The 14,930-nt window shown below is 39.9% G+C and overlaps 1 protein-coding gene across 2 annotated transcripts in view; it reads right to left on the bottom strand.

The window, feature by feature from the left end:
- LOC148343431 (disheveled-associated activator of morphogenesis 2-like) overlaps window positions 1-14,930 on the bottom strand; it is an 81,924-nt gene that overhangs the window by 18,520 nt on the left and 48,474 nt on the right. For both annotated transcript variants that reach the window (XM_088290775.1, XM_088290859.1), the window contains exons 4-11: window positions 13,954-14,028; window positions 10,016-10,110; window positions 3,574-3,907; window positions 2,914-3,024; window positions 1,299-1,402; window positions 1,141-1,207; window positions 949-1,066; window positions 93-231 (exon numbers count right to left, since the gene is read on the bottom strand). In XM_088290775.1, coding sequence (XP_088146901.1) covers window positions 93-231; window positions 949-1,066; window positions 1,141-1,207; window positions 1,299-1,402; window positions 2,914-3,024; window positions 3,574-3,907; window positions 10,016-10,110; window positions 13,954-14,028 — 1,043 coding nt within the window. The remainder of the gene's footprint in view (window positions 1-92; window positions 232-948; window positions 1,067-1,140; window positions 1,208-1,298; window positions 1,403-2,913; window positions 3,025-3,573; window positions 3,908-10,015; window positions 10,111-13,953; window positions 14,029-14,930) is intronic.

The raw sequence follows: 14,930 nt of genomic DNA, 5'->3' as shown, positions 1-14,930 counted from the left end.
ATAATACGAAAAGTACTTTGTAATTGGTACATGTGTATGCTCCGGCAATAAAGACACTGCAGTACATGTTTTCCGTACCGCATTTCACTTACATGCGAATGATGTTTTTAACATTGAAGTTGTCCAGAGGTGAAAGGTCGGGGTCCTCCCCTTTGTCGTCCTGCAAGACTATCTGCTGGAGGATCCTGTCGAGAAGCTGCCAGTGATGCATGCTGGTACCACCACGCTTATCTGAATGCAGAGAATGCGAGAAAATGTTTCATTTTGAACCACCATTACAATTTGGACATCAATGTTCGGAGCAATAACACTTTTGATTTGGGATGATAATTGACATAATATGACAGTGTTGGCTGAAGTCAGATGTGATTCAGAACAGGTTCTTTTTTTTTGACTGCCTCAGCTCTTAAACATCAAATGCATTAAACTATCAAATGACAAAATGCTATATTAAATATGGCCAAAATACATGTGCGCATACATTGTTCAATGCAAGTGGAAGTAATCCACTATTCTCACCCAACGACAAAGGGTTTGAAATCAAACAACAATATAACCACGTACGGTAATTTTTTTCCCACTGCAAAGAGCTCTGTTGCATATAAATTGGCAACAAGAAAGCAACATTTTCCACATAAATGCATACACTGAATGTTAAGCATTTTTTGTAGAATTTTTGGGGTTTGTATAAACCCCCCCCCCCCCCCCCCTAAAAAAAAATGTGTTTGTTTTTAATTAGGTAGCACGTGGCCCAACAGTTGCCCAACCCCGACAAAGGGATTATTGCTGTTTATACAGTGCAACAATGGAGCTCATTTTTACATCCCTAAAAATATGTTGAATTTTGTTGTAATGTTTTTAATTTTATTGAGCAACTGTTGATGGGAACACACGTTTTATCAATGGCTTAACCCGAATTGACAAGCCACTCGTATAGTAGCAACTCACATGGCATCTGCAGGCAGTGCTGGAGGATGGAGAGGAGGTGTGGGTAGGCATCAGAGTGGCTCAGCTTCTTTTTGACCAGCTCAAACATGGCACTGGCACTTTTGGTGTCTACGTGGGTCTATGTTGAGAAGAATAGATCTTGTATTATTGCCAAAACATCACATTCAGACAACATCACCCTGCATTACTTACCAGGTCAAACCTTTTGGCCAATTCTGAGTCATCCTCATTGCGTACCATCTCAAAAAAATCCAAATGCCTGAATTAAAAAAAAAAAAAAAGAATAAATAAATAAAATAAAACAACGTGAGAACGATATGTGGCCTTTGCCTTGCTTGACTGGCACCCACCGATCCAGAGTGGCATTTTCATGCTCTCGAAGCTTGTCAATCACGGGTTGGATGCCCAACATCAAGAATTCATATCTCAGGTGGAGGCGGAACTCAAGGTTGTCCTGGAGATAAAAGAGCAGATGGTAGAATGCAACGTTAGCAACAATTCTGAAGATTCAGATTGGGCTTTTAACCTAATTTTGTTGTACAGCGTATATGATTATGTCATAATTTGGATTGGATAAATATCAGAACCCAGATGTATCTTTCAGATAGCTCTGCTATTATGTATATTAAAACTCTGACACATTGGAGAGGAAAAAACATTTTGGTCCCTTTCAGCATTTAAAAAACCCCGAATGGACTTCAATGCAATCTTCTCAAAAATTAATGTCAATAAATTGTTAAACTTGAACACCTTTCATTTTTCGAAAGGAAAAAAAAATCCTCTCGTCTTACTTGAACTATGCAGGAAGGTATCAGGATTTAAAGCGAACACACTCGGCGACAGCAGCTTAGATGAATGCGAAAACAGCCCTCGGATATCAAACTCTGCTCGTACATCAGTCTGCACCGCAAGGCTCGAACGTCAAGTAACAATAAGCAAATCGCATTTTTGAGTGGAGGAGGAGTGCATTTCAAGGAGATTAATGCCAGTGCCAGAAGGCCACATAGATCAACTTGTCATTGATTATGGTGTAAGTATGTACACTCCAGATGGGATCAGGGCGCAATCCAACATCCACAAAAGGAAGCAATCTCATTAAAAAAAGGGCAACAGCTCAAAAATGAGTCAAGCTCTTGACTAACTTTTTGCACTGGAGCACCCAACTTGTTTTCTTTGTTGCACCAGCACTTAAGTTAGCTGCAACAACATTTTCAACTGCATCACATTCAGCATCACGGTTTTACATGTTTAATAATATTAAAGGGAAAACATATTTGACACTGTATTGACTGGAAAATGATGAACCATCTGGTATACAAAGTTATTTATTTTAAGTACAATTCGACAACCAGATGGCAGTTATTGACTCAAGTAAGGCTGTTAGAAATGTTTTTCAGGATCGAGGCTTGAAATAATCGTTCATCCTTGCAGAGCAATTTTGCAAATCAGTGACTTCATTTGAGGATCAACTTTCTTATTTTGTGCATCAATTTTTTCCAGAAAGGATTTTATTAAACAATATAAATATGACAGTATAACAAATGAGAATTTCTTTAGTAATATACTTTTTAATTCTTAAATTCACATTGTATCTGGAAGTAAACCATGTTGTGAGCAAAGCTAGGAAAGGATGAGGGGGATTGTGCGGACCTCAAAAGTCAAAATCAAAACTCAAGACTATTGCGAAAACGAATGAATAATACCATTAAAATAATAAATATTTTACATGCCTAAAAAAAAAAAAGTATGACAATATCTTGACAGTGGCCAATCAGAGGAGCGTTCCCTACCCTTTGCTATCTCTGATTGCCTGAGATCATGAGACGTGTGTTCGTTGAGTGAGGCTTTAGTCAAGGACATCTTATTATTGCTTTTTTAATGTTTTCCAACTCTTGAAACCATGATGACGAATGGAACTGTTTAACAGGGTCAGGTCTAATATGTACAGTATGTGTTGGAGCTGACCTCCCCTGCTCCAGCGTTGAGCACAGCGTTGATAAAGGACATAATAGCAGTCTTCAAGTTGACCTCGTCTCTGTAGCGTCCCGTACTCCTGTCCAGTTCATTCAGCAGCGTCTACAAAGCGATGGGAGAATTTGTCAGGAATGCTGTTTAAGTCATAAAAAACAAACAAGAAACATGACCGATATCTTCATAAATCACACTCGAGTTGGTGTTAATAAAACAGTGGCGGGATCAGATAACACAGGAGGTCGCTAACCTTTTGCACAATCCTAAATTAACAACCAGACATACTTCTGAGGAGTGATGGTAACGCAGAACAACATCACAAGTCTTCATCAGTGGTGAATTTCTCTGGTGTTAACTTAGCCCCAAATAGAAACTGAAGCATTACATACTCATGACCTCCGTAACTCGAGATGTCCTGACCCAGATTTGTTATGTTCTCAAGGTGTGCTGATTTAGCCTGAAGTCAAAACATCTGGCGAGGTGGCTGCACGCGTCATTAACTCATCAAAAATGATCCCAGCGTGATTCATTTCTGCGTCACTTTGTCTCAATTTTCACATCAATACTGCCAGCCCCAAGCTCTAAGATGACACCAGTACGTGTGAACCACCAGACAGCAAACAAGTACGAAACATTTGTGTGAGTTTGCCTCACCTGAAATCGAGTCCTCTCTGCGGCGTATTTTTGGTAGTGAGCCATGGCCTGCAACACTTTCTTGTGTCCGTCGGGGACCAGACACACTGCTCCAAGAATCTCCAAGACGGCCACTTTGGTCTTTACATTCTCCGTTCGCAGGCTCTGCGAGATGGTGTTGATGCTCTGTGGGTGAGCAAGCACGTGTGCTCGACCCTGAGAATTGTTCATGAGAGCCTTGATGCACCCGATGACTGAGGTGTGGACGCGGCTCTCCGAAGTTTCGTAGTCCATGCTGCGAAGGAAGTTGAGGAGGCAGGTGAGGCCGTCCAGCTCGATGAAGCGCGTCACAAACCTGAAAAGGGTGAAGACAAATTTACTGACCTAGCATCAGGCTACACATAAGACACATGAACTTTATTCATTAATTTCACTACAAAAACACTGAATATTCATTAAAAAGACCTTGACTAAACAAAATTAATGCATGGTTGTCAAATAATGCGAAGGAGTAAAGGCTCCCCTGTGATTTGTAGAGTCATAAAGTGACATTAAACCAGGGACCCTAATTACTTAAGCTAAGTGCTGGCTGTAATACAATCAGTTCCACAGCCATGTATATCCAATTATACAAAAAAAAAAAAAAAAAGCCTCTTTGGCATGTTGTTTCCAGCACTATATGTAACACTGCGGCTGCCAATATAGATTTGACAAAAATAGACTACTGTGGGTGGGCTTTTGTTTCAGTGACAACAACATCTTAATTCCAAGGATGCATTTGTATTTCTGCTTTTTTATTTATTCATACGGTGTGATTTAGGCACACCAGCGGAAGTTGCTACTGAAGCTTCGCCTCAAGACACACACATAAGAGATTAAAAACAAGTCTTCATTAGTTCCTTGAGGGCAACTTCCATTTTTAAAACTATATTATTGAGCAAGGAACAAAAAATGTACTCAACCTGCATCCACTCACCATGCTTTGATTTAGAGTATTATGGCTGCACACACAAATCCATTTTAAAACCCATAAATCGTATTTGGATTTAAGGAAAGTCACACAAGTGCATCGATACCTGCCACAAAATGATATTCTAAACATGTCACTAGGACTGAATTTCATCAGTCATCATTTTGCATCCCAAATACCTCAAGAGACATGTTTGATTAGCTGGTCGGAATAGAAGAGCAGCCAGCTATTACGATCAAGCTGAAAAGCTGAATGACAGACGGGACGTGTAAACAAACATGGAGTGAAACCACAAATGAAGTTCCTACGTTGTCAGATTCCCGATGTTCATAATGAATCATTTCAGACAACAGTAGCCGTGCATGAGGGATAGAAAGACGACACAAACTGGAACGGGAAAGGATTTGGGATGCATTGTTTTGACACGGTCAGAAGGACACAGACCAACCACTTCCTGATATTGATTTTTTATAGGCATGGAAACACCACAAAATATAGAAATTGAGGCCAGATGTTCTTTTACTTCAACACAATCAGTTCCAGATTTCCGGCAAAAGCACACACGTTACCTGGCATGACCAACAAAATACTTCAAAGAAATAAAACAATGTGACAAAGCATTTGGCTCACACAATCATCAGCAAACAACAAAGTAGTTAGCTCTTGAAGAACAGCAGTCTCCATCTATAAATAAATGCACTCCAGTTGACATGGTATGGCAGCCACGAGGTGGAACACATTCTTCACCTTTTTCCAGCGCACCAGTGACAAGTGAAGCCGGAGCGGAGAAGAGGCCAAGTTCCGTTATTAGCCAAATTCCTATCAAACAATTGGAAGACCACCTCAGAGAGAGATTATTACTACTAATTCTTTAATGAGCTATTAAATAACGCATGAGTAAACTGCTGCATTGTTCCCTTTAGTAACAGCCAATCGTCTCTGACTTTGGAGTCTCCTTTTTGCCAACTTAACCTTTTCGCTCAAGTGGCTTATGGACCGATCATTCGCTGCACTTTAAAAAGGAACAACCACTGCATACTTGAAAACCCATCGGGATTGTGTCGATTCAAAGAAGCAAGCGCCTCATACAATATGCACCCAAGCGGCGCTAAACACTACCGTGGCAAAGCCAATGATGCGCACATGCACGCATGCGCTTTCACGCACTCGCATTCACAAGAAAGAAAAAACAAAGAGAGCGGAATAGAACTTGGAATGTAATGACACAAAGCAAAAATGACACTGGAGCACAAACGAGATGTTGAGGGAGGGTAAATGATGGTCAAAGTTAACGTGACGTGCAGCAAGATTATTATCTCAAGGAAATAATCATAAAGTAAAAAAAAAATGATCAGACCGGATTTCAGTGGCATGAAGAAGAAACAAAAACTAATTAGGCTCAAAGCCCAATTCTAAACCTTTATATACACCCTCTTATGCCTAATACTGAATTGAAAGGTTTGTTTGATGGCCCCCTAAAAAGTACAATAAAATTCCATGTTCACATTATTATTGACATCATCATCTATATCATTATAGTCCATCCCACGCTACTACGTTTTGTGGAAACAGGTTGAGTAGTTTTCAGAATCCTTTGCAACAATGAAAAACTAAATTTAAATAAAGAGAAAATCACTCTATAAAACTTAACCTCATTAACTTTCATAATGGGCATCCTTGGACAATTGTTATTCAAATAAAAAAAACATTTGTATTGCAGCAACCCTAAACGCCAAACAGGCCGGAATCTGTAAAAGACGTTCATTGAAATAGCTTGAAAATATCATACGTAATAGATAAAAATGGAATATTATTTTTTTCTTAGCTACTCTTGAGTGTTTTCGCTGTTTGTTTTGGGTCATTTATCCCATTGGAGGACCAAAGACGTTTCATCTAACAGCAAGCGTTTTGACACTGGGGACTGTGGGCAGCACATTTCACTAAGGCTGCATTGACACGAGTTTCCTGTTCGGATTCTTAGAAACTCTGAGCAAAACAGCCCCAAAAACATAACAATGTGTCAGCCATGATTTTGTCCAAACCAGATTAATTACTTGGTGCATGTTAACACTGGTTGTCACTTTAACTGCTCCCTGTAGATTTATTTATAAATAGAGCATCCATGCACCAGAACTGTTTAATTCTCACAAGAGCCCGTATTATTAACATGCCTTAACCGCCAATGCCTAAATCACACGCTGTCAACTTGTGCCAAGAATGTGCAAAAAGCATGAGCTTATCATAACAGGAAATGCCGCGGTGGACAGGTAGATAATCTACTATATGTCACGATCAATAAAACAGTACTAATGTTTATTTTAGGTGAGAGAAGATAATGTGTTGGTTGAGAAAGTGTTGGTTTATTTAATCAAGCAAAATAAGCTATCCGGATAAAGTATACAATACTTTACTTTGCCACAATACTCAGAAGATGGTCAAAATTAGAGAGAGTTGCAATGAGGAAAGTGGTGCAAGTGTCTGAAAAGAAATAAAAAACAAGAACAAAAGTTAAGCAAGAGTTTCTGTTAGAGGTGTTAAGTTGTGGAAGAATTATGCAATTGAACTGAACTTTTTTCTTCCCAGAATAGCCAAAATCTTTGCTTTGTCGCCTCATAAAATCTTTGAAATGGAAACCAATATCAGGGTTGATGTGGACCAGGCGTGGGCAAACTTTTTGATTGGCGGGCCACAATGGGTTCTAAAATTTGACAGAGGGGCCGGACCAGGAGCAGATGGATGGAGTGTTTTGGTCACCTCACCTCATCTGAGAAAAAAATACATTTAATTTGAAATGAAAGTGAACAAAAGCATCACAACAATATAGATGTCTTTGAAAAACCACAGTATTTAGAAAATAAAATATTAACAATGTTTATTCATTTGATTTTTTTCAAGTTCGGCGGGCCGGATTAAAACGTTTAACGGGCCGCATGTGGCCCCCGGGCCGTATTTTGCCCACGTCTGATGTAGACCATTAATCTAGATTTCTTAATTATCTTTTAGCATAGCACAGAAGAAAAGCAAAAGCAATAGTGAGCGTGATTGTATGCTGTCCAGTGTCCGCTCTCAATGGCATCTGGCTTGATGATGACATTGAAAGACAACAAGGTTGATGCGCTTGCATCCAGCTGTTAAGTTTTGAAGAGGCAGTTTGCTATCAATGTCACTTCTGTTCATGCCACTTGTCTCCTTGTATGCCCACCATGTGTTTTTGCTCTGCGACCAAGCAAAAAAGAGGTCCGAGGGCACAGGAGATCTTTGTCACGCCACAGAGCAGCTGCCTCTCTGAAACGCCAGAGGCAAGGAGGGACTACAGCCAATATCGGCAGTGACCCAACACAGCAATGAATTAAAACAGAGCACAGACAGAATGAGACGTTGCAATCAAAGTGTGACACAAGTGCGAGATGTCAAGATTAAGTTGAAGTCCTCAGTCACATTTGACACAAACAATCCCTTCAAACACAGAGACAATAACACAAGTAAAACCTTTTTGAAAGTAAAACCCAGGCATCAATAAACTTGGCATTCTGTCGCATATCCTTCATTAACTTAATCTGCAGTTGTCATCAAACTAGCACACAATTTCCCTGAACACTCATTCTCTGGAACTCACCTGCTACCGTCAACACGGCTGAGCATAAAAAAGCTGAGACTTAATGAGTGACCACTTATCCTGATAATCACAAAAAGTCACAAGCGCAATTATGCATGCAATGGAGATTCACTGCTATCATTTTTACGAGGTTAGTTGAATGAAAGAATGAAAAACTGGGGGAAATGTCAGACTTTTCCGATAACATAATACTACAAAAAAAAAAAAAAACAGCGGATTTTTCAAACTATAAGGAACACTTTTTTACTTCTTTGGCTTGTCCAGCGACTTATACTCAGGTGTGACTTGTACATATTAAAATTAAGAGCTCCGAGTGGCACCCAAAATCTCCCTTATAATTATTATCCTGGCTGATTATGATTATTTTTTTTAAAACAACAACAAACAAAAATCCCACGTTGTATTGTGGCCAAAGCTCGAATCCCATACGGATATTGTGCCTCATGGTTCTGTGACATATACCACATGCTAAACTAGCGATACATCACACATTAGTTGCTATTTCTATTACTTCTCCCTCCTTTTCTTCTTCTTGCATTTCTTCTACTTTATTTTGCAAGCTACAAAAAACGACCAGGATTCGACCTTTGCCACAATGCAACGCGGGATACTCGTTCATGTAAGCCTTCGAAACAAAAACGAGATTGGCGTCTTTTATTTCAATTTGGAATAGGAGATTTTGTCCCCTACAACAATGAAGGACAGTATAACATTCATTCTGCATAGGCTGTGTATTGCAAATGACATTTTTGTTGAGTCAAGTAAAAGAGGTTGTACAGACTAGTCAATAGTCCACTTTACTGCTCCACAATGACATTCAGAGTTTAATGTCCACTACTCGCTCGCTAATGACTTTTTGTCCTGCGTGAGGAGGTGGCGGGGCCAACTTGCAGAAATACGAGATAGGCGTGCCCAATGAAATTAGTCCGACACCTAAATCGGTTTTATTTATTTTTTTTTTCTCTCTGAATGTGCAGCATGGATAAGTGAGGGAGAACCAATGAAGCGGAAAAAAAAGCAATGTCAGCCTTTAATGAATGTCCACTCAGCTATTGTCATGCAATCCTGTTAAGTAAAATTAAATTTGTAAATATTCTCTAAATGCATAATATAATAATGGATTTAATTTGCATTAAGATACAGAATGCATTTAGCCTACAAACCAGACGTGACCCAGACATAAATTCTGCTCTGAGTATTTGTCACTCCACACATGAGGTTTGTCACATCATGGCTCCTTTACAGAAAAGACAACACACAGCTTGCTTCCTGACCAGTGCATCATTCAATTGGCCCAAGATGGAAGTGAGCAATTGAGCAGCTGCTGAAGAGGAAAGAGAAGCCAGTTTGTATCATTGGATGGTTTAGTATCCCTAATCTCTGATAATTGCCACCAAACAGCTGCTGAGGAACACGCTGAAGTACAGAGGATCACAATGATCTAAAAATAACACCTAAATAATATATTTAGTCAGTCTCATTTTAAAATGTTAACGGGCCATGAAATAATAATCCAGTCTAAGATTCAATAGACTACTTTGATCTTTGAAGACAGCGCATTAAAGTGGACTCCTGCAATTCTGGAAGTATAAGATATCCTTCTATAACTGATCTTCATTATAACTGCAGTGAAAATATATATGTTATTTTGTCTTTTTATTTTCCATGAAAAGCAGGAGATACCCTGTTCACCCCATCCTCTCTCTTAAAAAAATTTGGAGGAAAATAATCAGCAAAATCAATGGATAGGTGAATGAGCGGGTGCTGAATCCTGAACACACAGTGGGTTCACACGTCATATACGAAGGTAAAGCTGCATCGTTCATCTTAAGCAAGTCACTTTCGTGTCTATAGGAAAGAATTTGCTCACAGGTTACCTCATGGGTTGAGTCCGAAGTGCTGTTTTTAGATCTTCCACCACCTTGTTCCTCATTTCCATTTCTTCCTCATCAAAGGCAAACAGGGTCTGCATCTGGCGAGAAAATGGAAAAAAAAAAAGCTGAGTAAGATCGAATTAATCATTGAGAGTTTGAGATAGACTACACTGTCTCTTTTTAGATGTTTTAGACACCAGAAATCCACCAGACTGTCACTAAGGGCCTGTGTCATGCAAGGTCAAGCTTTTTGAGCTTTTAGCCATGTTAAAATCCTAATTCCTCACCCCAAAAAAAAAAAATCTCTGAGCATTTCTGCTCATTCTGATCTCTAAGCAAAATGAAAATGATTGGGGGCTTCACCCCCGTACGGCCCCTGCAGACTAAACACATGCCCACTTTCTCGAGCAGCCTGGGGGACGCTCGATCAGCGTATCCGGGAGTCGCCTCGTGTGGCCGCCTTGGTCGGGACACCAGCGTCCCCCAGCTGGAGGCACTTCCTCACCCGCACATGCGTGTCCGATGAAGGCATGCTCCGAGCGGCCATCGCTCCGTGGAACACCTGACAAGCGTGCCTGGGAATGAGGCGCAATAAGCGGCCTCATCGACAACTTTGTTACTATTTACCTTTTCCTGTTTCCCATCGATACGAATTCATTCATATGTCCCCTTAATGTTGCTATTTTGCTCAAAGAAACTCCAGAAGGCTAACGCTAACAATTGAAATCAAAATGGCCGAAAATAGCATTAAAAAAATGTTCCTCGTCCTGTGTTAGTGTTAAGACATTTCAACATAACATCAAGGCTGGCTGCCATATCATCAAACTGCTGCCCTGCCGACTTCTAACAGAACCACAAGGTCTTCTGTTTAATCTGCGGTCTTTTTTCCATTGAAGCTACATGCCAAGTGTGAGGGTTCGAGAGTGTCCGTTACTAGTAAGCAAGTCACAGTGGCTACCTATTAATTGACTGAGGAGATATTTGTTTAAAAGATGGCTCCATATTCTTAAACACAACCCTTTAACAGGACATGAAGATGTGAGGTGGGTGTAAATATTCCACGTCAAGAAAGGACATATCACCTAACAATAGCTGCCTAGCTAAGAGGAGCCACCACACGTTTGACTACTTCACAACACTTCTTGTCTGTACAATGTGTGAATGTTTAATCGAGAACGAGCTCAGTCAAAACAACCATTGTGTCAACTTAGCCCAACGTCCAGATGCTTGAAACACGCCATGCCAAGAGCGTTTGGCAATGAATCATTTGTGAGTCAAAGGGAAGTTGGACACACAAATAGCGAGGAGACAAACTGTATACTGAGTTCACCCTGGGCGTGAATCTTGCCAAATATTTCTACATCTGTTATTTGTAAGTGCATTACATGGGGATATTATTATTAAAACCAGACAGTAGACCAGTGGACGGTATTCCCATGAAGGAGCATTCGTGAGCCAGAAAGATGCCCTAAAGCATTGATGCTTCCTTAACTGAGTGAGCAATGAATACAATGAATCAAATTCTCAATTGCAACCACATACAGTATGTGCCGAACATATGTCGATTTCCAGTCAACATTTTAAAATTGAAGGCAAATGGTTGAAGAAGCCATTTGGATGTAAGGTGAAACGATTGCTACAGTCAAGGAGTTGGCCATTGATGAAACTGTAAGCTGAAGTCATCAGGCATCACTTTAATGTGAGACTGTCAGTCCTAAGTGATTTTTATTTAATTTTTTCGCACAGTGGCTTCTCATAGAGCACTGAAAGGGAGTCTGACTGCATATCATTGTGACCGTGCTTGTCTTTCGGTACACTAATACAGACCAAAGCACTTTGGTTCGGGTTGACTTGGCATTTACAAAGGCATTTATTTCTGGACCAAATATACCCATTAATAATAATCCCAATTCATAACCTTTGTTACATGCTGGATTAATAAATACATTTGCTATTTTAACTCTGACCTTATGGGTAAAAAAACACCAAAAAAACGTAGTTAACTGTGCAGATATTTACTGTGACATTTATTATTTCTCTGTTGTTATTTATATTTATGTTTTGATTAATTTGTAACGTGAAGGCGCAAACAAGAACTACCAGAGTCGGGCTAAAAGTGGCATTAAAACAATGTCAGGCATGTGATTGTGACATGATTTTATGAATGAACACCATCTTGCCGGGCCTTGAAGCAAAAATGAGCTCATCCAGTAACTCGGCTACTGTGGAAGGAGAGTTCTCCCTGGTGAGCTCAAATGGGAGCCAAGACATGAAGTCATTGTCAAACAAATCAAGTTGGAATTATTTAAACATTCTCTTGTCAAGATGCTGCAAGGAGTACTGTGGAGGAGGAAATAATGGGAGTGAGTGAAAAATAGATTGTGGAAGGGCGAAATGGTGAGTTGAGGTGGAGAATTGGACTGTCCTCGTGAATATTTTTAATATAATACAGGGATGATTTTATTATGATTCATTTCATGTGGCTCCTTCTTAAAAAATATTAACTTGACTTCACACTGAACCCTTGGCAGAGTTAAATTATTTTTTAAGTGCGTTCAACACACCGTTGCTAAGAAAAAGACTTGATCAACATCCTCAGATGGACTCCAACGTGTACAGCGGTACTCGAAATCCCTCATTTTCTATGATGGAAAAAGGACGCAAATATTTGGCAATTAATGTCGCAAAGGCCTTCGTCATTCACTTCGGCTTTTCTGATTAGGCTGGTAGCTATATGGATTGTTTTCTGCTTGGTAGCGCCGCAAAAAGCCAGCCGTCTCCTCGACACATTGTAGGTAGCATTTAATTGACTTTTCATGTTAGATTTGAAGTATTTCATTTCCGCGTGATATGGCTTGCATGTAACTCAGCACTTGTCCTGTACGTTTTGTCGACATTGTAGACAACAAAAGGCTTCCATATGCCTGCTTTTAAATTAGAAGGAGAATTTTGGAACTCAAGGCGAGATGGATGGTGGTCATACATATTTGTTTTCCTCTGTGTGCGTGTCGGCGTGTGCGCATGTCCTGGAAATGACAGGTACCCTGATTTATAGTGCTGTATATTTAGAAGCTACAGTTTTACTTAATTAACACATTAAAATAATTAATTTGTGGATGGATTCATATATGTGGACATCTGAATCATGACGCATTTAGGAATTAGAAATTTTGCCCACTCCTACATATGATAAGTGAAAGCTTTTCCCGCCAAAGCTTCCTTTGACGTTTGTATTACTCACAGTTTGATGCGGGTCACAAATGATGATAGACACAAAAGTAGAAAAGTGATGCATTCTTCATTCTATCGTCTTTGCATGATATAGCTATATATCGTCACTGTCTTATGAAAAACACATGTGTCCATTTTTGTCCGCGTTTCGGACATCGCAATGTAAAAATTGTGAAAATTAAGACAATTCTTCAGGGAACAATGACGATATGTACATATGTACGTAGAATCGAAACATTTTTTGTAGTCACTTCAACCACATGCTTTCCAGCTGATGGGTTCATGGCGTAATTTGGTCAGTGGTCTAATGTACAACGAGACAACATCTATTGGAGCAGTTGTGCTTAAAATAACACCGAGAGCATGGCTGACTACTTGTTTTCATTGGCAGCCCCAAATAAAATCACGGCTAGAAGTAATGAGCAGTTCCATCTTGGCCTCCCTCCATGTCTCCGACAGCCATTCCCACTGACTGTTGCATGTAAAACTGGCCTGTTTGTCATCACAGTGTGGGAGAATACTGGGGTCGCACTGATGGAATTTGGTCATGCAGGCGGCAGGGGCACGACATCCCCCCGCCCCATAAAGGAATAGCAACCTTTTAGTCCCATACTTGGACATGGAGGAAACTGAAGATGCAAGTCGGCCAGCTGGGATGTATCAGAAATATGATTTATTAAGGAATTCCATTGACGAGAAGTAAGACTTACAGCAGCCATGGAGTTGATTCGGTCAATGTAGTAGTCAGGCCAGCTCGTAGCCAGCTTGTTCGGGTCCTCTTGTTCCTGTTCAGGGACAAGTAAACACACCGTCAAACATTGATTTATACATTTACACAAACTGAAAGGAAAAGGAAAATAAATCAAATCATCTCATAATGTTCCACCTCGGACTGATGACGGTTGTGTGCCGGAACCAGACAGGCAAACTCAAAAATCTGGTTATTTACTACAATAATGAAGGATTTCGGTGTTGTCCACCTTTACAAGATTATACTAATGACTTTTTATTTACGATTTATTTGGCACTCATGTTGCCAGACTTTCTGCCTCGAGGGAATACTATAATAATAATAATACACAGGAGCATAAGCATGCATGCACACCCCAACACGCACACACGTAAACACATGCAAGCACACGCATAAACGAATAAAAGAAGCAAGGACATGATATCTAGGACACGAGAATTTCAGACTAAAACATTACCTGTGCAAGGCTTTTCAAACAACTTTTTACGAGATCAATTTGTACCGTGTGTGACGCCGTGAGAAAACCATCTGGTCTTGCTTAGCCTGGACTAGTAACATTGGTAAAACACTGTTATTCTTGTCAAGCTTTGCACATCAAATAAAACCTGACAAATACAAAATCACTGAGTCTCATCTGGGAGGGAGATAAATAAATAAATAAATAAATAAAATTGCTTGCGGTTGTTTATTTTTTTTTTTTTCAAAGTCAACATACAGCAAAAGCAAAACACATTGTAGCATATACCAAATATTGTTTCTTTATTTCACAAATACAGTACGTTAATTCCAAGCAATGCACTGGCATCGTATTGATGATGCGTTCTATGCACCTTCTGGGTGAGCGAGCAGCAGCAACACTGCCTTAAACTGTTCTTATTTCTCGTTACCTTCAATAACGCCCAAGGTTGAACTACAGAAGCATCAACTCCTCTTCTT

Source organism: Idiotropiscis lumnitzeri, chromosome 1 (genome assembly GCF_059441095.1).
Source record: "Idiotropiscis lumnitzeri isolate Australia: NSW breed Sydney's pygmy pipehorse chromosome 1, RoL_Ilum_1.0, whole genome shotgun sequence".
NCBI lineage: Eukaryota > Metazoa > Chordata > Actinopteri > Syngnathiformes > Syngnathidae > Idiotropiscis > Idiotropiscis lumnitzeri.
The sequence above is the reverse complement of the archived record's forward strand: the minus strand, read 5'-3'. Positions and strand labels throughout refer to the sequence as shown.